The sequence below is a fragment of the Elgaria multicarinata genome, chromosome 8, assembly GCF_023053635.1.
Source record: "Elgaria multicarinata webbii isolate HBS135686 ecotype San Diego chromosome 8, rElgMul1.1.pri, whole genome shotgun sequence".
Taxonomy (NCBI): Eukaryota; Metazoa; Chordata; class Lepidosauria; order Squamata; family Anguidae; genus Elgaria; species Elgaria multicarinata.
This window is the reverse complement of record NC_086178.1, coordinates 23,134,355-23,159,719: the sequence shown is the minus strand read 5'-3', so window position 1 is coordinate 23,159,719 and position 25,365 is coordinate 23,134,355. Positions and strand designations below refer to the sequence as shown.

Sequence of the window (25,365 nt, the reverse complement as noted above, 5' to 3'; positions counted from 1 at the left end):
TATGGATTGTATTTGTTCGCTTTACTGCTATTACAAGGAGAGGGGACAGGAAAGGCTGTAGAAAAGGAAGTGGCAATTCCACTACCTGTTCTCAATCTCTAGCAGTATATATCAGATTGCAGCTTCAGCCTGTCATCGATCTTTAAAGAAAGAGCTGTCCTTTAACGGTGGCTGTAAAACTCATATCCCAGAAGCTTAGCAGGGGTCAGTGAAAAGAAAGATAATGGCAAGCAAGCATCCCTGAAAGACAGGTTGCCCACAATTGCCAATCATAGAATCATAGAATAGTAGAGTTGGAAGGGGCCCACAAGGCCATCGAGTCCAACCCCCTGCTCAATGAAAGGATCCACCCCAAAGCATCCCTGACAGATGGTTGTCCAGCCGCCTCTTGAAGGCCTCTAGTGTGGGAGTGACTTTGTGACTTCCCTGTGAAGGCTGAAGTCACAAAGTTGTGTTCTGTATTACCGTTCACCAGGGTGACAGTGAGCCCTAACAGCCTTGCTGGCATCAGGGATGGAGAGATCTTGTCTGTTTCTGCCCTGTAACACTTTCATATGTTTTTAACCTCCATTCGCTTTGTGCGTGGAACTGTGCCTTAGCATTCAAAGAAGCGTGTATTTTGTTGGATAGTAAATTTTGCTAATGAGAAAGCTTGCAAAGATTGAATTCCCAAGCATCCTAGCTGACAATACTCTGTGATCTAGAACTTGGCAGGATCCTCTGCAACTATCCTATGCAGCATAGGACACCCTCAGCAGGAAAATTGATATGGAAATTGTTCTTTCAAGCTATGGAGTTAGAAAATTTCTGCATTATAATATCATTACATTGCTATTAAGCTACAAAAGTGTAATCTGTTACCAATTGCTTAGCTAAAAGAAAGCAAGGGTTGATCCTGAATAGATTTCCTGTCTGCTAGTCTATTCCCAAATCCTGCAAATTTGCTTCACTGCCTGATGCTATATGGAAAAGCAAAGCAAACAAGCAACATTCTATTTTGGGATAAACTCAAGATAATGCATATTTAAGCTAGGGTTGAGAGAATCACCACTGCTAGGGTGACCATATGAAAAGGAGGACAGGGCTCCTGTATCTTTAACAGTTGTATTAAAAGGGAATTTCAGCAGGTGTCATTTGTATATATGGAGAACCTGGTGAAATTCCTTCTTCATCACACCAGTTAAAGCTGCAGGTGCCCTGCCCTCTTTTAAATCTGGTCACAGTATAGCTGCAGTATAGCTCCTGCAGCTTTAACTGTTGTGATGAAAAGGGAATTTCACCAGATTCTCTATATATTCAAATGACACCTGCTGAAATTCCCTTTTCTATGCAACTGTTAAAGATACAGGAGCCCTGTCCTCCTTTCCATATGGTCAACCACTGCTCAAGCTTGCAAACTTCTCAAAATTCCACTTTGATGCTTGGTTGGCCTTGTTCCCATTCACAATTGTGAACCTTCTTGTCTGAACAGGAAAAGTGTGTGTTTTGGTGCACATTTTTTGAATCGCATGCCTAAAAATATACTTTTCTCCCATTAAACAAAACTTAATTTTCCCCCAAAATGTGCATTTTTAAGGTGCACCCTTTTCTAAAGAAAGAATTTTGCAGGGATATGCAACTTTGCCTGCAAAATGCATTTACATTCAAGAGTATAAACAGTGCAAGTTCTAGTGTTAAACAAATGGAAACAAAATTCCTATAAATCCCTAATTTAAGCAAGTGTTTTGCCCGGAAAAGGTCTCTAGTTTATCACAATTTAGAAACCTATATCTTCTGCACTAAATTTGTTTGTCACGCAAAGGTGTTACAGTACTTTGTAAGTCAGTACCTAAGGACATATTCCCACCTTCTAATATACTGTGTTATTTTTAAGTAAAATTGAAAATTTCATGTCTTGCATGCATCTGCTGCCCTCTAGTGGAAAAGCTGGTGTTCAACATCGGCCACTTAAAAAAAAAGTAGACAGTGGTGTCAATCTATTAGGAAAACAAGAATCAAACAAATAGGACCAGTATTATAATGTCTTTACTGACATTATAAAAAAAACCCCAGTGAGCTAGCCCTTTGAGTTTCAGGACTGTTCCTCAGGATCAATGTTTAATAAAAAAAAGAAAAGCTGGGAAAGAAAGAATGTTGCTTGATCCAAGCATCTCTTTGGAGATGAGTTATGCTAGTTTGCACGATATTCCCATTGGATGAGCTGCCAGACTGTGGAAAGAAACAACAGACCTTATTTTGTGCATTTTCTCTGGTCCCCTTCCCCCATTGCACAAACAGAGAGCTCGTGAGTCCAATGAAATATGATGTAAACCACAGGTAAAACACTTAGTCAGGTAAGAATTTCATGTAGCACTCTTCTCATTCAATTGTTCTTACCATGTACGCCAACCCATATTTAGGTAGTGTTGCATACCACAGGTACATAGAATCATAGAATCATAGAATAGCAGAATTGGAAGGGGCCTACAAGGCCATCGAGTCCAACCCCCTGCTCAATGCAGGAATCCACCCTAAAGCATCCCTGACAGATGCTTGTCCAGCTGCCTCTTGAAGGCCTCTAGTGTGGGAAAGGCCACAACCTCACCAGGCAACTGATTCCATTGTCGTACTGCTCTAACAGTCAGGAAGTTTTTCCTGATGTCCAGCTGTAACTTCCTGTAACTTGAGCCCGTTCTTCCGTGTCCTGCACTCTGGGAGGATCGAGAAGAGATCCTGGCCCTCCTCTGTGTGACAACCTTTTAAGTATTTGAAGAGTGCTCTCATGTCTCCCCTCAATCTTCTCTTCTCCAGGCTAAACATGCCCAGTTCTTTCAGTCTCTCTTCATAGGGCTTTGTTTCCAGACCCCTGATCATCCTGGTTGCCCTCCTCTGAACACGCTCCAGCTTGTCTGCATCCTTCTTGAATTGTGGAGCCCAGAACGGGACGCAATACTCTAGATGAGGCCTAACCAAGGCTGAATAGAGAGGAACCAGTACCTCACGTGATTTGGAAGCTATACTTCTATTAATGCAGCCCAAAATAGAATTGGCCTTTCTTGCAGCCATATTGCATTGTTGGCTCATATTCAGCTTGCGATCTACAACAATTCCAAGATCCTTCTCGTTTGTTGTATTGCTGAGCCAAGTATCCCCCATCTTGTAACTGTGCCTTTGGTTTCTATTTCCTAAATGTAGAACTTGGCATTTATTCCTATTAAATTTCATTCTGTTGTTTTCAGCCCAGCACTCCAGCCTATCAAGATCACTTTGAAGTTTGTTTCTTTCTTCCAGGGTATTAGCTATCCCACCCAATTTTGTGTCATCTGCAAATTTGATCAGCGTTCCTTGCACCTCCTCATCCAAATCATTAATAAAAATGTTGAAGAGCACTGGGCCCAGGACTGATCCCTGCGGTACCCCACTCGTTGCCTCTCCCCAGTTTGAGAAGGTTCCATTGATAAGTACTCTTTGAGTCCGATTCTGTAGCCAACTGTGAATCCACCTAATAGTTGTTCTATCTAGCCCACTTTTAGCTAGTTTGTTAATCAGAATATCATGGTGCACTTTGTCAAAAGCTTTGCTGAAGTCAAGATATATGACATCCACAGCATTCCCACAGTCCACAAGGGAGGTTACCCGATCAAAAAATGAGATCAAATTAGTCTGATAGGACTTGTTCCTGATAAATCCATGTTGGCTTCTAGTGATTACTGCATTGATTTCAAGGTGTTTACAGATTGACTTCTTTATAATATGCTCCAGAATTTTCCCAGGGATGGATGTCAGACTGACTGGTCTGTAGTTCCCAGGTTCCTCCTTTTTGCCCTTTTTGAAGATAGGGACAACGTTAGCCCTCCTCCGGTCGTCCAGCACCTCACCCGTCTTTCATGGCAGGTGTTCTATTGTGTGGGCTAGCAAACTGGGGTAACAGAGTCTTGGGCAAAGCTTCCATGGATAGAGGATACTTTTTTCTAGGGTAACCAAGTGAAAAGGAGGGCAGGGCTCCTGTATCTTTAACAGTTGAATAGAAAAGGGAATTTCAGCAGGTGTCATTTGCATGCATGCAGCACCTGGTGAAATTCCCTCTTCATCACAACTGTTAAAGCTGCAATAGTTGTCCTATAGTTATGCCCACCTCTACCCCTCCCCGTTGTCGTAACATCAATGTTTCGAGCAGGGTAACAAGATTTTACTATTAGGATTGCCGCTTTTTCAACCAGCCACTGTATCTGTGCCTTTAATGCGCAGACATTTGCAGGTAGTATTGATTCTCTCTATGCTCAAGAAAACTTCTCTGTATCTATCAAGCAGAAGTTAATGACACTGATGGGGGCAAGGGATGGAGGGTCTTCACTTGGCTACCCTAGACCCTATAATGTTAAATTGATGGATAATCATGGTATCCTGTTAACTCCTTTGTAGTGGGCACAAGCTAACAGGGAAGCCTCCAACCAATTGTATAAATATCAAGGCCTGGCCAAAGGAAGGGATGCAATCACAGCAGTCCACCTGCTGGAGTTCTTTTGCATCCATGTGGCTAGGATTGAAGTGTTGCTCTCATTACAAGGTCATTCTATCACAGCCTTTCCCATTGTGTGACCCTGCCCATTCAGTCTAATTCCTTACTGAGTGATTGGCATCTACTTGATGGATCACATTGCAAGCAGCCTGCTGTTCCATCAGTTTTCAACTGCTCTTCTCTCAACACCATAACTTTCTGGCTAGCTATAAAATGTGCTGTGTTTACACATTTCCAGGCTGACAGAAGGCAATTTTAGACTCCAAACACCACTTTACCTTCAGTGCAAAGACAGGCTCTTGGATCAACTCTGTAACTAAAACTTAAATTAATGCATTCCCCTGTTACTTCCTAAAAGCTCAATTTGAAGTCCGGCAAATGTTGTTTGCCAGATGGATATATATACAAATCAGAATCATGTTCTCTTCTTTTTTCATCTTTAGCTTGTCCAGATGGCTTTTTTGGTCTCGACTGTCACCAGGTATGTGACTGCAAGCATGGAGCTGCCTGTGATCACATTGTTGGAACCTGCCAGTGCCTCCCTGGCTGGATAGGACCCAAGTGTGACCAACGTATGTAAACTAGAACAGATTTTCTAGTGCACTCCTCTCCAAACTATGCAGAATGCATAAGCTGTGATACAATAATGTGTGAATGCCAGATCCGTGTATGCAGTGTGATTTCTCAAGCCATTTCCCTACAGAACCCCCAGTCTGCGTTTTTGCACTCCCTGATTTCAAAAATAGCTTGCCATTTATTGTCAAGTGCTGTTAGGGACCCAATGAGTAAATAAAGTTTGATGTGTGTGTACTATTATTTATGTATGCACATACCAGTTGCTAAATCAGAGCCATAGACTATATTTGTTCCTCTCTTTTTTTAAAAAAAAAAGAAAAGACAAGATAGCAGGGGGTTGATTTACAAGGCTATGATGATTTCAATTACCATATGATGGTCTAGCTATTTGAAATGATTACCACATGTTGGCTGTAACCTTTGTCTCCTATATTTAATCACCCCATCCATATGTTATCCGAATCCACTCTTAATAGCAATAGATATATTTTTATGAGTGCATTTGAACAGCAAGTATTCCCACTGTGCGTTGACTTTTTGGGCAAGAAGTTCAGCAGACAAGTGATTCTTCAGTAATCAGGCTACATTGACATTTCTCATAATCCTGAAATGCGAGGATTGTACAATTCAATCTCTTGTGGGGGAATTATTTGTCTAGATTCACCCTTTAAGGTGGGCGTATTGTACTGTATGATACTTTTCTTCTACTGAAATTTATTTAATTGATACACTTCCTTTTTAGACCTGCTTATTTTTATCCTTTCCTAGATAAAAATCATCAAGCTGTAGGACTTTTTCCCCCTGTCTAAACATGCATAGAATTGCACCCTAAAGTTAATGGATCAATAGCATAAGGATGCTTTCTATGGGCAATATCCAATGCTGCCGCTCCACTTAGGCCATTGACATAGTGTTCGCATAAGCAACCACTAGCACCGCACCAGTATGCTGATGCAAATGGGTTTTCTGGGGGAAACTGTTGTGCCAGGATATGATTTTGGCATTACGCTAGAAGAGCGTCAGCATTGGATACTGCCCTATATTTCTATCTTCATTAACCTTGCAATTAGTTTCCTAAGTCCAAAGAGTTGTGTATGCACCAGGGCTTTAAAAACAACAACCCAACCTTCTTTCCATGACCCTTTGCCCACTGCACTTCCAGGAAGCTCTTTCTGAAGGTAGTGTGATAGCTTGCACTTCCTTTCTCATGTGTACCTATAAACCTCTATGGATCCCAGGCTTTATAAATATATACATAAAAAATGAATTATTTGGGAGATTCTTATTTTAACTATTCCATAATTTAATTCTGTTAGATTAATAAGACATTCCCAATTATCAGTCATGAAGGAATAAAATACAAAGGAAGGCCAATCAATGATTTTTTAAAAAAATTCTTTGTTTATTATTAATCCAGATGTTGCTAATTTTAAGCCAGTAAAAATATAAGTGGTTTGGTTTGATACATTTTGGAGCTCAGCAACAGTATAAAAGTCAGGGAAAATATATTACAGATTTTTATTTAGTTTACTATTACTTATACACAGTCAAAATTAAAGGCAACATAGAAATGTTTAAAATACAAAAAAAAAACACATTTCAACACATTGTTTACAAAATGCTATCCTTAATGCACAAGAGAGAAATCTAAGAATTTGTTTATTTACCATACATATATGGACGCCCATCAACATATGTTGTGTGGGTGGTTTGCAGAACTGAGAACAAAATACAATATTTAACGTACAGCAAACAGTAAAATGCAGGCTTAAAAAAGGTCTTCCTTTTTTTTAAGGATGATTTTGAAGTTCATGGTTTTGGGGTTTTCAAAGAAATAGCTGCTGGGTTTTTATTATTATTATTATTATTATTATTATTATTATTATTATTACATTTATATACCGCCCCACAGCTGAAACTCTCTGGGCAGTTTACAACAGTTAAAAATGGTAAACATTAAAAATTATACAAAATTTAAAAACCATAAAAACAACAGTATAAAAACAACACTATCCATTTAAAAACAACAATTCTGGGGTCCATTAAAAAAACAAACTTAACGTTGTTAAATGCTGTTAAAATGCCCGGGAGAAGAGAAAAGTCTTGACCTGGCACCGAAAAGATAACAACGTTGGCGCCAGTTCTCCCCTTGGGATTCAATTGGCAGAAATTAGGAATACAGGAAACAGAAAGGAGAGCACAAGTATGGAGAGCAGGCAAAGGGTCATCTTTGAAGAACAGCCTGTGAGGAAAAGAAAGGGAAGTGTTGGCACATGGCTTTGGCAGAGTTGGGCAGATGCTGAGGACCACCTGTTAGGAATCAGTGCTGCCAACTTCGTTCTCACTTGACACAAGGCTCAGCTAGGTCAATAGTAGTGAGTACTGTCTCTGACCTTGCCAAAGTGTGCAAAGCGAATGTGTTTTGCAAGCCCTTCTGTGACTGTTCAGGAGACTTTCTTAGACCATGAGCCTCGTACCCCTCACTGGCCATGTCTGCACCCCTTGTCCCAAGAGACCGTTACAGTACCTGTCGTGATTCCAAGCCCTCCCGCTGAGATGTGAGACAGTAAAGAGGTCTGCCATGCAATCCAGCAAATAAACGTCTCTTCACACCTGAAGGATGTGAGAATGCTAAGAGCTTTCCTCTAAGTTTAATTAGGCTAATTAATTAGGCTAATTAAGCTAGGCAGTTGCCCTTTCAACTAAAAGGGAGTGTTTCCCTCATAGTCCAAGAGCCACTTTAGCTCAGGAAGGTTCTGTCTCAAGAAGTCTTTTGGCGAGTGGCTAGCCTGGTAGACTGCCTCTCATCTGCTCGCAACTCTGCCCACTTGACTCTGGGATCTGTCAACTCTGAACTCACCTCCCCCTCTGAGAGTGACTGAGTTCCCAGGGACCACAGGCTCTGGCTCATTGGCATTCTCTCTGATAAAGTCCTGGAAAGATCTCCCCTTGATTCCTGGAGAGCCTTGGAGAATCTCCTCCCCTGCTTCCTATCTTGGTTGGTAAATTTCTAGTCATTGTTGTTGTCCTCCTCCTCCTCCTTCGGATTCAGAGTCTGATTGACCTCCTAAAACCCCTTCCCCCACACTAGGGAGAACAGGCCTGATCTTGACAGTACCCTTCTAGGCCATCCAAGGACTCCCCCAAAAGCTGGAGTGAGCTCTGTATCATGCTGAGCATAGAATCTCTCCCAACCCCCATGCATGCATACATACACACATACATACACACACACACACACACACTCGCATACACCCAAGGTCATTGAGGTTCCATTTTTGTTTCCAGGCATCTCACAAATAATACTCAGAATGCTTTCCCATTTCCTTTTGCAGTGATTAAGGCCAGAACTTTGCTTTTAAAAACCGTTAAAATGCACGACACCAGATTTTGGGTCAGTTCAGCCAACATGTTTCTCAACGGTGGTTCTAGAGTTCCACAGTGGAGTTTTTACACCACCGTTGAGAAATGTGTTGTCTTGCAGGAAAATGCCACACAACGGTGGAGGTGTTTTTTTGGAAAACACTCCACACTTAGTATCTACACTGTGCAGAAGAGAGTTCCTGCACAACCATTGTATTGCATGTTGTGTGGAGTTCTCATGTAATTTTCCGTTGAGTTGACTTTTCCCATTGGCTACAGAGTTCCCTGGCAAGAGCGACAAAAGGAGCGAGTGCCGCTCTAGGAGAGCTGCAGGATTTTTTTTCCAGCAATGGCTGATGGGATACCATTGGGAGGAGAGAGGGCAGAGGAACTGTCAATCAAATGGCACAATGGTTTTTACTCAACTCCATGGTAGCCCACAGTCACGCAACAGTGGAGTTAGAACATGTTGTGTGGGGTGTACCCCCTAAAAACTCAGTCGTTGAATGGAGTTTTCACACTGCATTGACTAACGTGATGTCTGAACTGAGCTTTTGTCATAGATACCATACTCTGTGGTTGTGCAGTGAACCTTTGACCCAGTCATTGCCACCATTTGTCTAGGAATGTTTTTATACAGCTCTTCATTTTCTGAATATTTGCACATAATGCTCATTTTCTAAACAGTTTTATACAACTCATGAAAAGAAATCTTAAATATTTTTTTGTGCTGGGAGGTCATTTCTAGGCCAAGAAATCTGAGCCCTTTTGAACTGTGTCACATGAGAAATGATTTTCAGTGGTTTATTCTTTTAAAAGTAGCCCTTTGAAATTGAGTTTTAGGACCTTATGCCATTTGCTAGTAAAATATGAATGAAGGACTTCTGTCAAGAATTGTTGTAAAGCTATTCTAGAAGTAGTGCCTTAATAAAATCATTGCTTGTCAGTGCCATGAGTATGGCATTGCCTTACTTAACTATATTCCATTGCATTATGATGAAAATGTAGACCCCAGAATAGTTGCTTAAATGAATATTGTTGTTTTTATGCTTTTGATGGTTTTAAGTTTTTGTATATCTGTTTTTAATGTTCACTTTTTTAACTTTTGTAAACCACCCAGAGAGCTTCAGCTATGGGGCGGTATATAAAAGAAATAAATAAATAAGAGTGCAACTTAGGAAGAGAGTTCTTCATCTCTGCCCTGTAGGCGAAATGAAATATGTGCCTATTGTGTTCCTTCGTTGCTGTTGGAGAGCCCAGGGTGTTACTGAATCGGGGGCTGATAGCTTTTCTTTGGTTACAGTCCATTTGCTCTGACTTTCCAAACATCTATAAAGTTAGCAATCTATCAGCTTAGCCTTTGACTGATCTTTGCAAACTATTTATTAAAAAGAAGAAAAGAAAAGAAACTGAACCCAACAACAAACCGGGAAGGTTTGTTTCTACATAATAAGTTTAATTAAGAAACAAAGCCCTTCATCTTCAGTCATGCCTGTCTCCTTCATCTTCCCACTAAAGCACACTACACATATCCGCAAGCCACTATTTGTCCTTGTGCAATGGGACCGTTAAAGCTTTCTAGTCCACATTTGATTTATTTCTTGCACTAGTTAAGGTGCAACAGCCTTCACAACTTCTTTTGCCTCCAAGTGAAGGGAATAAGGTCAAACAACAAATACAGAAAGGTAAGCCCCCTTTTCCCTCTTAGCTAAACAATGAATCATCGCTTTGATTTTAAGACCAGCCAGTAATGCCTTGTAATACATGAGTGACACTGCTGGATTCTTCCAAAGGTTGCTATTAAAATGGTCGGGTGGTGGCTGGCCGCCAGGTCTTCTGGCAATGCACGATGACATTGCATTTATATTCAGGCCTTGCGGTATTGAGTGATGGAGAGATCTTCTCCTAAGAGAGAAGTAAAAGGTTTGGAGGGAAGCACAAGACTCGCGCATAATTGAGACAGGAATTGATTTGCTCTAAGACTTAATGCTATTAAAAGCCGTTGGCTTAGGGAGGCCATTCGGCGTGAATGAAAAAGCTTTTCAAAATTATTGATAAAGGAGGATGCAACCCATCTGCAGTGAACTTGTCAACAAGCAGGAATAAAATGAATGAGCTCCCCTTCGTTCCTTTGGCATGCACAGGGCACCAGCCTGTAGGGTGAGTTTGGAACACGGATTGCAAGCGGTTTCAACATTTATGAGCTTTGCTTATCACCAAGGTTGACTTGCACTGAGGAGTTTGAAAGGTTGCACAAATTTCAGGAGCAAAAGAAGCCTCTAATATTTGTGTCTAAGGCAGAGTGACGGTTCTACCAGATATATCAGCTCCACATTCCCTCCTCTCCTATAACAGGTATGGACAATCAATACTTGGGCTAGGTTCACGCAACATGCTAATCCACCATTGGTTATCATGTTGTCTGAACGCAATGTTTTTCCGCAGAGAGGATTAACGTATTGTCTGAACACAGTGCGTGTGCAGGATGGCTTGTTAACCACACAGTTTCATTTATTTTTCTCAAACAAGCTACCTTGAAAATGAATGGCTTGTGTTGTATTGTTCACAGGGCAGTTAATAAGAAAAACTGCATGGTTAACAAGCAACCCTGTGGAAACTATGCTGCATTCAGACAACACGATAACCCAGTCTGCGGAAAAAGCACCACATTCAGACAACATGATAACCCGCAGTTCAACAACTTGGTGGGTTAATGTGTTGTGTGAACCCATCATGTGGTTATGCTCAGGGATTTCCCCACTCCCATTTCATTGGCTACTGCAGGGATGAAGCAACATGGGGTTCTGTGATGAAATGCAAAATGTCTGACATGACAAGTTGTTAACATAAGTCTAGGAGGCAGAGGGAGAGACTGGGGGCTGCTATTTGACACCAGCCACATGGCTCTCATACTGACTAGTTCCGGTCAAAGGTAAAATAAGGTTTTTTAAAAAATCAACCTGGCAGTCACCACTGATAAGTGGTTAATTTCTAAAAGATTGGTGCTGAGACTTTTGCTACCCTTGAATTTGAATCCCCTGGCCTAGAAGTCCTGCCTGTGTGGAAGTGAACTATGATTATGCAAAGGGAACAGAAGTATACACTATACTCCATTGAAATAATATTGTGCTTTATTATTACTTTGCAAGTGATACTTGCAACAGATTGTTGCAGTATATCCTCAACATCTAAGACAGGTGAGCAACTAGTGGCCCTCCAGGAGTTTTCCCCTATAGCACCCAAAATCCTTCACCATTAGCTATGATGACTAGAGCTGATAGGACCTGTAGGCCAAAACATTTGCGCGGGGGGGGGGGGGGGCGTGCAAAAGTTTCCCATCCCTACTCAAGGAGGATTGGATCTAGCCAGCCTTAGAAGGTAGTCAAATATAAAAATAAAAAGAGAAATAGCACCAAGAGAGAATCACCACAGCCATTGCCACAACCAACAATGAGTCCTTCCCCACCCACCCAACATCAACTATAAGTTTTGCCCTTCCATGATTTTCAAGCTAAACATTCTCATTTGATCATTTTCAGCTCGATACTACTCAATATTCCATACATCCCGAAAGCTCATGGGTGTTTGGGGAGTTTATAATGTTCTTTTATTTTAATGTACAAATTTATATACTTCTGTGTACCTTGGATATCCTCTGGGTATGTAAAAAACTACTAATTTGTTTTTGGATGACCTGGTTTCCCTTCCAAAATGATAGGCCATCCAAGTTTACTATTAGAGGGTGTGCATGTGTATAAATATGAGATCCCACACAAAATGTGCATAGTATCCCTGGTGTGCATGTGTTACCTGAGGCTAGCATCAAAGACAGTAGTCTCTTCTCAATCTTGGGTGTTACTTCATATGTAAGATTTGGGGTTGGGCTTTTGAACAGTTTAAAGTGCAACCAGTCTACATACAAGTAAGTGAAGCATGAGCTTCTACATGAGATTGAGAGATGGATTTTGCCCGGGAGGAGGTCTGAGGGTGCAATTTAAATAGACTGGCTTTGAGTGCAATCTGAGCATAGGTGGTATTTTTGAATGGGAATCCAAACCAGCTTCTGCCCCACCTCTGACCTGCAGTATTAACAGCAGACTGCACAGCGGTATAACAGTGAATAATCTATATTCACCCAGCTTGACCTGCAACATGGCGATAACAGCACTGGTAGTTGTAAGCTACTCTCTCAGCTTTACTCCAACCTACAATAGAGATATAATACATCTGAATGACACTGTAGGGTTGTTGTAAACCACTCAGAGATTGACTTGCAGTAAACAGTGAGAACTACAGTAAAGGGCTATCATAAACCATTCTCCCCTACACACAACCTCTTCCAATTTGTATTAGCATGTATTTTTAAAATGTTTGACACTAAATAATTTGGAAGGAGCAGGAACTCTTCTCTTTACTGCTACCTTTGTGGGGGGGAAGTGAGGGGGCAGGCACTGGTGCCCAGTCCCTGCTACATTAAAATCTTGCATTTCTCCATTAATTTCTTTGGACAACTATCACTTCTGCCCCTTGGGGACATTTAAAAAATCTTTCTCAGTATGAACCAGGAGATTACCTATCCAGCCAATGAGAAAGTTTGATTCTCTTTTCCCTTTTTATATCTATGGAAAATGGATACTGTTGTTTTTATACTGTTTTTATGTTTTTGATGGTTTTTAAATTTTGTATACTTTTTAATGTTTACCATTTTTAACTGTTGTAAACCGCCCAGAGAGCTTCGGCTGTGGGGCGGTATAAAAATGTAATAAATAAATAAATAAATGGCTGTATTTGAATGCAATGCTAAACCATGGTTCATGCACGCCCCTCCGCCCATCTCTCCTTGTCTCCTGCAGCCCTGAGATCAGAATCGTCCATTTCCATTTTATATAAACCACAGCTATCATTATGTTTGAACACTAAACTTTGCTTAATCTTAACTGTGGTTTGTTGAAACAAGTTAGCTTTATAAACTGATGGGTTTGGATATCACAAGCTTTGGTTTATCTGAAATGGAAAGAAACATTTCCAAACTCTTCATGACTGTTCTGGAGGAAGAGGAAGGGGAAGTGTACAAGCTCACCTTCAAAATGCTAAAGCACAGTTTAGCTTTATGTGCAAACTACATATACCACTGGGCTTCTTCCTCTATCTTCTTTGGCTCCATTTCTCTCTGAGGAAGAAAGGCAATGAGATAAATGCACAATGGAAAAAGAGACAAACTTACCTGCCCACTGCTATTTATTTATTTATTTGATTTGGCCCACACTTTTCTACCAAGAAGATGTAATTCAAGATGGCTTACAATCATAGATATATAAAATCATGATTAAAATAATAACACACATTAAAAATACAATTAAAAACATGACGACACTGGAATAAAAACAGCACCTAACCCAACAAATCTGCTTAGTGTCATGCCTCACCTCGAAGAAGAGTCCTCTGAGGAAGAGGAAGAGGAAGAGAGCCAGCTCATTGTACCACAGCCAGAGGCACAGGGAGGGGTGGAGGCCCCGACTGACAGCATTTCAGAGGTTTTGCAAGTAGGGGAGGCAGAAGAGCAGCCTGGCACATTGGGCTGCATACAAGAGATGCCTGAGTTACAGGAGGCGGAACTGGATGTAATTCAGCCGCTGCAGCGGAGAAAAAGCAAATGGTTGGAACAGCGAAGGAAGAAAATCCAATCACAGCAGGAGAGAGCACTTAAGTACCACACACGGTCTTGATGACCCAGCTGTGCTAATTAACAGCCAGCTATAAATCAGACCAGGACCTCGCTGAAGGCAAACCATCTCTTTCCTTGGCTTCTTGATCTGGCTTCATCAATACTCTGATTCCTAGACCCTCTGCAACGTTTCTGATACTGCTTTTCTGGACACGCTCTGACTGCTTCGATGCTTGACTCCACGACCCCTGGGCAACAGACTATGGACTGACCTGACTATGCTTTTGCTTTGCAATGCCTCACTGAAAATTCACTGAGAGGACCTGGACTGCTTGCCCTGCCAACCCAGCTTAGGGCACGACCCACCTGGAAACAGGACACTTACATGACAAAAGTCTGCTTGAATAAAAAAATGTTTTGCATGCCAATGGAAGGAGAGCAGAGAGGGAACCAACCTAGCCTTCCTCAGCATGGAGTTCCACAGCTTGAGACCAGGCCCCGAGAAAGCCCTCTCTTGCATCACCACCAAACACAGCTCTGAAGGTGGTGGTACTGAAAGAAAGGCTTCTCCCAAAGATCTTAAGACCTGGGCAGGCTCCTATGGGAGAAGGCAGCCCTTCAGGTAGCCTGCTCCAAGTTGTAACAAGTAGATTTGGGATTCACAGCCACTCACTAGGAAAGCGATAGGCTGTCACTGATGGGAGACTCATGATTTGTGAAGAAAACAGAGATAGAAAACTGAGGGCCTTGCTAGACCTACCTTAAAATCTGGGTGTGTGGAGGGGTCAGCCCACGCTAGAAGTAGTGTGGGCTGTCGCTCCTATCCACACGTTGACGCGATGGGGTAAAGGAAAGCCATTTTGTTCAATATCTTAAAGGGGCCATGTGCACAGGAGTGCACCAATGATAAAGGTAGTTTTTAAAAAAGGGTTCCCCACTCCCCCCTGCCCCGATTTCCCCCCCACCTGCCCATGCTCTCCGATCCCCCCCACCCGCCCACGCTCTCCGATCCCCCCATCCCCCGCAATCTCTGATTCCCCCCATCCCCTGCAATCTCCGATTCTCCCCATCCACCCCTGGCTCCGGTATCCCCCATCTCCCCACCCTGCCCTGATGGCCGCAGCACTCCTGTGGAGCACTGTGTGCCATCCACCGCTTTTCCTGGCTACTCGTGAGTAAATATGGTAGCCAGGAAAAGCGGTGGAACGGGCTACACGCCCGCGGTCTCAGGCTCAGCCCGAAACCGCGGGAAATACCGTGCCACAACCAGTGCCGGTTATCCCGGGCCAAGGGAGGGTTACCCCTGCCTGAGCCTGGGATCCCCTGTGCGTCATCTGGACACACAGGGCCGAGCCCGGGCCTCACACCGGGCTAAACCCTGGTCTAGCAACGGCCTGAGTCTGCCACTTCCCTTGGTCTGCTGATTGCTGAGACAGATGTACCTGCCCACTTTGATTGATTGATTGATTTGATTTGTCCCCTGCCTTTCTACCAACAAACTGGCACTCAAGGGGCTAACAATCATAGATAAATCAAAACTTGGATTAAAACAGTAGTAAAACAAATATATTAAGAGCACAATTAAAAACACAGTGACAGTACAATAAGGTCAGCACCCAATCCAACAGACCTCGATTACATGACAAAAGCCTGCTTGATTAAAAATGTCTTTGTCTGCTGGCAGGGGTACATCAGAGAGGGAATCAACCTAGGTTTCCTTGGCAAGGAGCTCCACAGCCTGGGAGCAGCCACCGAGTAGGTCTCTCCTGAAGATCTTAAAAGCCGGGCAGGCTTGAATGGGGAAAGCCAATCTTTCAGGCAGCCTGGTCCCAAACTGTATAGGGCTTTATAGGTCATAACCAGTACTTTGAATTCTGTCCCAAAATAGATTGGTGGCCAGTGAAGCTATTATAACAAAGGAGTTCTGTGCTCCCTATAGCTGGGCCCAGCCAAAGTCTGGCCCAGCTGAAGTTTCCAAACTCTTTTCAAAGACAGTCTGATGTAGAGTATGTTACAATCGTCCAAACAGGATGTAACTAAGACATGTGTGACCATGGCCAGATCAGAAACATCTAGGAACAGGCGCAGTTGGTATACTAGCCACAGCTGCACAAACACACTCCTGGCCACTGCCGAAACCTGGGCATTCAGGTTCATGGCCAAGTCCAAGAGTACACCCATAATACAAGCCTGAGTCTTCAGGGAGAGTGTAACCCCATCCAGCACAGCACTCTGCTTTCCATTTTCCTTCTTTCTCTTATGTGTTCTTTGCTTTCTCTCTCAGCCAGCTTTCTATCTGATGTGCATCATCTTCCTCCAGTTCCTCCTTTTCTATTTTTCCTCATTTCAAAAACAGAAAAGATTCATAGCTGGTGAGAAGAGAGAGAGAAAGGAAGATGTTGTTACTGGTTAGTTGACCAGCAATAGCAACTCCTGGCTTTCTCGCCTCACCCCCAGCCTTTTTAACCCCTTGCATTTAATAAATAAATAAAATAATAATAATAATAATAATAATAATAATAATTCTTACCTGCCTTTCCATCTGGATCGAGGCAGGAAACAACAATAAGTATAAAATACATACAACTGAATTATAGTATACATTATTAAAACATCCTAAAAACATCAACCACTCCTCTTCCAGCCAAGCCAAGCCCTCCCCCATTCCAATTCCCCCTCCTGGTTTTCTTTCCAGTGGACTCCCAACTTTGCATAAGAGCCATGCTGGATCAAATGAAGGTGAATCTAGTCCAGCATTCTGTTCACACAGTGGCCAACCAGCTGCCCATGAGAAAAACCCCAAGTAGGACATGAGTTCAACAGCACCTTCCTGTCCATGTTCCCCAGCAACTGGTATACATAGGCATACTGCCTCTAATACTGAAGGTAGCATATAGCCATCAGGATTAGTAGCCACAATGATAACCTTCTCCTCCATGAGATGGCGTTATCCTAACACTCAGTGTCTGCTGAGCATGCATAGACCTCATTCGGCTGTGCTTTTTGGATTTTTCTAACCTTTAAGGTCTTTCTTTAAAGATTTTTTGGGGTACATTTGAATGCTGATTTCCTCCCTCTTGTTGCTAGATGCCTCTGGTTTGGTTACAAAGGTGTGAGAGTTCCGTGAGTAAGTTCAGCGTTAGTAGGAGTGTTGATGGTGATGATGTTCCAGAGTTGAGGGCCAGGATCTAGGGCTAGGATGACATGTTCTCAAGACTGAATTCTGTCCAGTGTTGGATCAAACTCCTGATCAGCAGTGAGGCAGGGCACGATAATGAAGGCAGGCTTTCTTCCACATCTTCTGGCAGAACCAGCTGTTCTTGTGTAGCACTCTAGAGGGCACCCAAAGGCATTTGTTTAGCTGTTTACAAATGTTCCATATCTGTGGTGGCTGGGCTTGCTCGATTGGGATATGGCCAGTGCGACAGAACACAGTACCCCTGCCAGCCATGCCCAGAGGATATGGAAGACAAAGAACAGATGGCTCCTGGATGCAACCCACATCATCTGCTGCAGAGAAGGGAAACAAGCCAGAATAATACCTAATATGAATGCAATCTTTAAATAGGACTCCTAAGTATGTGCGGATGTCTGAATTCCATCACAGATTTCATTCCAACTAGAGTCCATGGGCATGTCTAGATGATGCCTTATCCCGGGGATTGCCCCGGGATCATCCCTGTGCATCCACATGATGCACAGGGGATCCTGGGGGCCGGGAGGGATGATCTCTCCATTTAACTGGGATTACTGGGATGGCTTTTAGCCCAATTTTTCCCGCGGTCTTGGGATCGTCCCGAGACCACGGGAGGTGTGGGGCAGCTGTCCTGGTTCCTCACAAGTAAATGTGAGGAGCCAGGCACAGGGCATGGAGCTTCAAGCGCTCCATGCCCATCTAGGGAGGGGAGTGGGGTTGGAGGTTTTTTTAGGGGGGTTAAACTTACTTTTGCACTGGAGCACAGATGCGCTCCAGGTCCTGTCTGTGTGGGGGTTTTTTTTTTAAAAAAAAAATGCCAGTCGAGACGTCTTCCTTCCTCCCTGGATGTGGCACGCCGCATGTGGACTGAGGAGGCGGATCTCGCAATCAGCATATCGTGAGATCCTCCCCCTCCCCTCCCCTGGTGTAGACATGCCCCATATCAGATTGCCTTCATCACTTGATAAGACTGTATCCTAGTATTTAGCGCAGTGGTGCAGGACTGGGGGCCAAAGCCAACCCTGCAGGGTTTCCCAAATGTCCACAACACTTTCCCAAACCCTTTATTTATTTATTTATTTATTTATTTATTACATTTTTATACCACCCAATAGCCGAAGCCCTTTCCCATGTCCACTAATCATTTGGTTAGTACCTGGCTTTTGTGCTGTTTTCCCCATTCTAAAAGGTTGAGATGACTCTCATAAAGCTTAGTTACTTGCAGCAACAAGAGCCTTAAGCTACACTGTGCTGCTAGTTTGGGGTATTTTTTACCCTACATTTTTCTTTCCTTTGGCCTTGCCCCTTTTGCCTTCGGTCCAACTCATCACAGGAATGCCCCTGCCCCCGAGAACTTCTCTGGGATGGATTTAATCCCTTAGGCTAAAAGAGGTTCATTTAGACAGTGAACACCTTTGCTCTTGCGATGTCATTAATAATTTCGCAATTTACATTGTGTGTATCCCCATGGGGTATCTCCCCCCTTCATGTTAAGCTTAAGGAGACACCCCCAGTCACTTGCAGAGTTCAAGGATCTCACGGATGGCCTGAGAAAGACCTTGGGTACCCTGGAACACCACTGACAACCCACAATTCCAAAATGGTGTGCCAAATTACATTACTGGCTCACAGACAGGGCTGAAATGTGACAAAAAATTAAACCACCATTTCAGTGCAGAACTGAAATCCCTACCCCACCCCATTTTTCGGCTCCATTCATAGGTTGCAAAATGTGAGGAATCATAGAATAGTAGAGTTGGAAGGAGCCTATAAGGCCATTGAGTCCAACCCACTGCTGAATGCAGGAATCCACCTTAAAGCACACCTGATGGATGGCTGTCCAGCTGCATCTTGAAGGCCTCTAGTGTGGGAGAGCCCACCACCTCCCTTAGTAATTGGTTCCATTTTCAAGGGATTGTTGAAAATTGTCACTTGACAGCCCGCATTGATGGATACCATTTGTCCCCCAGAAACCCCAATCATAGTGACACAAATTCGTCAGATAGGATTGCACCTGTGATCTTTTGGGGAAAACATTTATTTATTTATTTATTTATTTATTTATTTATTTAGAGTATTTTTATCCCGCACCTCAGCCAAAAGGCTCTCGGAGCGGCTTACAATGTATCAATAAAGAAGACAGTCCCTACCCTCAGGCTTACATTCTAAAAAAAAGACATGACACACAAGAAAAAGTGTATGGAGGGAAGAGGGAGAAACATGGTGGCCACCAGCCACTGATCCCTAGGAGAAGTTCTGTGGCAGCAGGGAACCCACCTCTGAAATTTTAAGTGAAAATTCTCTGGAGAATTTTCAGCTCAGCTGTGTGTTGGGTGCATCCAATACTCTCAGAATGGAAAGTCCCCTCACTTCTGCCAAGGTATGAGCTATGACATCATCTTGGAGGTGGGATAAGGTTGCACCAAATTTCTCCAGTGGTGAAATCCAAAAAGCATCACTGTTGTCCAGAAAGCATGATTCCATCTCTGGGCTCTGCTTGATCTGCAAATGAAAGGACAAAATGTAATTTTGGCTAAGCTACCTGGCAGTTATAAGGAAAGACGTTTCCTATTGTTCTGGGACTCATTGAGAAAGTCTGTGGTGAAGATTGAAATATATCCCAGATTTTAATCCAGAAAAAAACCCAACCTGTGCTCAGAAGTTTGGAAAATGCATCATTGGGCCATTGTCATGATTCTGGATAGGGCAGCTCTCTTCATTTTACCAAATCAAATCTGGGTAACTCTTTTCTTTATGTTCTGAGCACAATGACATTAAAGAGTGGGTGGCACTGTTTAAACAAATATGCAATGGGGATCTGCAATGGGGGATCAGAATAAAGTGTGCGAATTAAGGTGTGTGTGTTTGTATGTGTGTGTGTGTTAGTAAGCCCACTCACATTAACATTTCCTTCATTTTGAGCAAAGAGTTTGAATATTCTTTGTGCAAACCTCTCAGGTATGTAGGTGAGTGTGTTTGTGTGTGAGGGTATTTGGGTGTTTGTGTTTTTATTGAATTTGCACATTTCTTTTAGTGTAGAATATAAACAAAACTTCCCATGTCACCTTTGCTCTGTTCCTTTGAGAAAGCCCTGATAAAATCTCAGCCCATTTTTATTAGAGTAATTCTATCCACTGGAAACAAAGAAGAAAGAAAACTCCTTCTTTGCAGAAGGGTTTTCTTACCAGGCAGCAAATAAACAAACTGTCTATCGGACTCGCTGTGGCTGTTTGGTTTATACAGAGGCATTCTAAAATGTAGGAAGAAGATGGCTGATATTTCAACCCAGTGATTCCATTTGTTGCTTAAAAAAAAAGAACAGAACAGAAACACCATTCAGATTCTGTTATAATCATACATATTTGTAGGCCCCAAGCTGTTTTGTCAGTCATGATCAATATACAAACATGTGTATGACTTGAAAGTGGCTCACCGTAAGTCATTTTCTTCTCTTTGTTTTCCTTGAATTGAGTTCCAAATGAATCTGATGTGTCCTTTGATGTCTTGCGATTGGACTTTATGGTTCGTTTTCTCTCCTCGTCTTCTTTTCTCGCCAGCTTGTCAGGATAACAGTTACGGACAAGGCTGCAGTAAGAGTTGCAATTGCAAGAATGGAGCGCTCTGTGATCACGTCACTGGGGCATGTATATGCGCAGCAGGGTGGACAGGAGCAGTCTGTCAGGAAGGTACATTGCGAATTTAAACTTAGCCCTACATCCTCCAAGCAGTAGATATAATGTGGTAAACCCATGGCTGGTTGCAATGTTTCAGAAAGCAGGTGCAGGTTCATGTGGTTGAGTACTAAACTATGAAAGAAGAAAAGGGGCAGGCAAAGAGGTTGTTGGGACTTGGCCCGTTTGGACATTCCCCATAGTGGAGCCAGGGTTCACAGGGATGCAGTGCTGGAACTTTTTGTTTAACAGGGTTACTGATGCCATCTGATCCTCGCCACCCCACCCCGAAAAAAATCAGCATCCTTCCCACAGGGCCATTGGTAGAAGTTGGCCCTGGGGAAAAGAAGAGTCCAGCTGGGACAAAAGCAGGTGTCTGGTGTTAGCCTCATCTGCTTCCCTCTATCGCCTGGAAACTTTCCTACGGAGATGTTGATGGTTGATGGCCTTGTGAGGCAGGGGCGGGGCAGAGGATCAGTAGCACAGAGCATCAAACACAGGGCAAGATCCAGGAGGCAAGGTAGAAGGCAGGCTAAGCATCAATAAGGCCTGGGCGCCAAGTCTACCAAGATAGGCAACACTCAAGAGGTTTCTTTATTTCTACCATACATGAGAAAACACTGTAGAACTGCCTCAGCACTTAGACCAACACTAAGAGAGAGATGGGAAGAGATTCCACTTGGGCCTCCTTCAAGAGCTAAAACTGACACTCTTGAAGCTATGTGTGTAGGCATCACACAATAACCCATTCTAAAACTTAATGAATTGTCCTGCTGCTACAATCAATTTCACAGCCCCATCTGCATTTCCTTAAAATTAGGGTGAGCATGTGAAAAGGAGGACAGGGCTCCTGTATTTTTTAACAGTTGTATAGAAAAAGGAATTAGAGCAGGTATCATTGTTATGCTTGCACCACCGGGTGAAATTCCCTCTTCGTCACAACAGTTAAAGCTGCAGGAGCCCTGCCCTCTTTTGTATCTGGTCACTCTAGCAGTATTAACTACATACATGAGAATGTTAATAATCACTTAGGCTCCCTTTTGGTGTAAATATTGAACCTTACTATAGAGGGTGTACTCAGATCAAAATGCTACTGAATAAAACAACAGAAAAATCATCTCCTGGTAAGAACAATAAGAACATAAGATGAGCCCTGCTGAATCAGACCGAGGATCCAGTGTAGTCCAGCATTCTGTCCACATAGTGGCCAACCAGCTGTCGACCAGGAACCCACAAGCAGGACACAGGTGCAACAGCACCCTCCCGCCCATGTTCCCTAGCAACTGTGTATATAGGCTTACTGGCTCTGATACTGGCTCAGTAGTAGCTCAGTAATAGAGTACATGCTTTGCATGAAGGAAGTCTCAAGGTCAAAGTAATAGAGTACATGCTTTGCATGAAGAAAGTCTAAAGGTCAATTGGTCTAGTATCTCCATATATATATATATATAGAGAGAGAGAGAGAGAGAGAGAGAGAGAGAGAGAGAGAATTAGATAGCAGAGTCTGGGAAATTTTTTGTTTGGTCTCCCTGGGGATCCTCTGCCAGTCAGAATGGACTACCATGCTAAAGGCACCAACCAATCGTCTGACTCAGTCTAAGGCTGTTTCCCATATTCATATGATTTCTCTGTTTCCTAAATAGATTTGAGAATTAGTCCAAAGGCAAATGGTCTGACATCGTTCATTCAGCCCATAAGTAAAGAACCAGAGCCACTCCTCAAGAGTGCAAAGTATGAGAAAAGATGCCTGATGAGTGGGAAATGAGGCTTGCCCAAAATGAATTGCTAGCTCATTGATCCCTATTTCAATCAACAGTAGTAGTGTGGCAAATGTTTTTTTCCCTTTCATTGACTTGGAGGGTAAAGCCGGAAGGGCGGTTCTCCTTCCAGACTTTCATAACCAATTAGGGAATGGCATTTGTGCATTGGGAACCCGTTCTATGTTGTTGGGTTTCCAGCTTCTCTGGTAATGGTGGTAATGGTGGTATAAAGGAACCATGTGTAATAAAAACTGATGACATCAACCAAATGCAGACATCCCTGGGACACTATTTCAGGGTGTGTGTTTTTTGCAGCGGATAGGTTGATATTGGCAGAGGGGCAAGCTAGCCTGATCTCGGATATATTAACATTTAAATTACACAAACCAAAACGAAAGTGTGTTTTAAGAGCATTTATTGTGGCTACTTTTTATAACTGTTTTCTATACCTAGAAATACAGATGCTCCTGAGGAATAATAGGGGTGGGGGTGGGCAGTCTGTCCTCATAAAATGGGACCCCTGAAGCAAGAAAAATGTCTTATGTCCATATTACTCAACATATAGGTGCAGAATGTGCTTTGTCCCAATATACAGCTTTAGTGATTGCCCTTTTGTATTAAACTAAGATAAATTCTTGTCGACAGCTTGCCCTCCAGGTTTGTATGGCAAAAACTGCCTACAGCGCTGCCTCTGTCAAAACCGGGCTACTTGTAATCACGTGACCGGACAGTGCATCTGCCCAAAAGGTTGGACTGGAGTAGCCTGTGAACTGGGTAAATTCCAAAAAATATTTTCTTCTTTCCTTCCGTCCTTCCTTCCTTCCTTCCTTTTCCACGTCTAATCTAAAGGGCTTGGGGTGGGTAACAATATGGTGATAACCAGCCCACAATTATATTGGTTAAACTCCAAGATTGGCTGGACTGTTTCATTCATAAAGTTTATAAACAGGTGAAACTCTGCTCTCTTTCATTGAAGAGTGTGAACCTGGGAAGTACGGTGAGAAGTGCCAACGGAACTGTAGATGTAGCAATGGTGGGATTTGTGATCATCATTCAGGGAAATGCACCTGCCATCCAGGTTGGATTGGGGACCATTGTGACACTGGTAAGAAGTTGGATTTTAATACTATCAACTTTATAAAGTGCCCCATAATAATGCCTTGCCCTAAATAGTTGCATTGCTGTATTGCTGACAATGAAGTAACATTTCTGCAATGCTGATTTCACATTGTTCTGCAATACTTATTTCACATTAGTTTGTAGTGATATGCTGGTTCCACAGTCTCCTTGAACATATTTTTCTCTCAGATTCAACAAGCCTATGATAGGTCTTTTGAAGCTGCTGTATTAACGTCACTTAAACTGGAGCATTTTTATTGATTTTAATGGGAGTTCAATAAGATTCTGTTGAAGTAAATAGTTTTAGGATTTCCTTCTAAGTGTATTACAGTTACTTACTGAATCAACTGTTAAGGCTCAGTCTTTGTTCTCTGATCCTTTGCTGTACTTTCAGGTATGGTGATTCCTGTCTTCCTTTTTTCCCTTTCAAGGTATGACTTCCTTCCCCTCCTTCAGCTCTGTCATTCTAATAGCTTCCCTGTGCTTTTTCTCTCTGGCATAGCAGATAATGGGGCACATGACTTCCGTTTTCATTTCAGTCCTTGATCTTGAGTACCTCCCAAGTAGACCAAATGCTTTACAGAACCTGAAAGCCTTCCTCTGAGATTCAGACCTTATTATTGTTGTTTACATTTCTTTACCACCCAATAGCGAAAGTTCTTTGGGAAATTAATAAAATGTCATCTCCATGACTCATCTTCATGGGTCATTGCAGGGATTTGGATTTCCCATCTTTGTCATCATATATTTGTGCTAAGTTTTGTTTTGTCCAGAACTGTGAGATGGAGGGAAATAGGCTTGGGGGGGGGGTGTCTTTCAGTTCCAACAGTCCTCCCACAGTCTAGTGTATCTGATCACTTCCCACTTCCTTATTTTCTTTCTAGAACCCTTCTGCTCCATTTTCTCCATCCCAACTTCAAAGATCAGGATTAATTGTTATGATCCAGGGGGCCAGATTTTCTCAATGAATATAGTTTTGTTAGGATGTAGATATATACAATGCTCTGCAAAGCCTTTTCCCTGCACATCTACAGCCCAAATCCTGACATGTTAGATCCTGCAAACAATTAGATTTATTATAATGCTCTTCAGCACATAAAATGCTTTATACTTCCCATCTCCAATGGCACTTCTGGTAGCTGTTTCCCTAAGGCTCCTAGCCACGTGGGGCTTGGAGTGGTTTCAATTCCAATCATACCTGGGGTGTGAAGGGATAATCCTTCCCTTTCCATACAATGATCAAAATTAAAATCCCTCCTCCATGTCTGTAATTAATTTAAGACAAATCAAAGATACAGCTGCATGTATGTTATTCCATATTTTTATTAATTTATTTACTTACAGCATTTATATATTTCTATGTAACATGTGGTTTGGCCCGTATTGATCCTCTCTCACAACCTAGTGAGATAGCATGGCTTTGACTGAGAGGCAATGAATAGCCCAATAAAAAATGTCATAGCTGGTCAATCATGACTCCCTGTACTAATAAAGTGGGAGCCTAAAAATTGTGTCAG

General features: G+C 42.6%; 1 protein-coding gene across 4 annotated transcripts in view; it reads left to right on the top strand.

The window, feature by feature from the left end:
* The window catches only part of MEGF6 (multiple EGF like domains 6), a 256,048-nt gene that overhangs the window by 197,999 nt on the left and 32,684 nt on the right, over positions 1-25,365 (top strand). For all 4 annotated transcript variants that reach the window (XM_063132003.1, XM_063132004.1, XM_063132002.1 and 1 more), the window contains 4 exons: positions 4,942-5,070; positions 20,856-20,984; positions 23,375-23,503; positions 23,706-23,834. In XM_063132003.1, the coding sequence (XP_062988073.1) occupies positions 4,942-5,070; positions 20,856-20,984; positions 23,375-23,503; positions 23,706-23,834 (516 nt within the window). The remainder of the gene's footprint in view (positions 1-4,941; positions 5,071-20,855; positions 20,985-23,374; positions 23,504-23,705; positions 23,835-25,365) is intronic.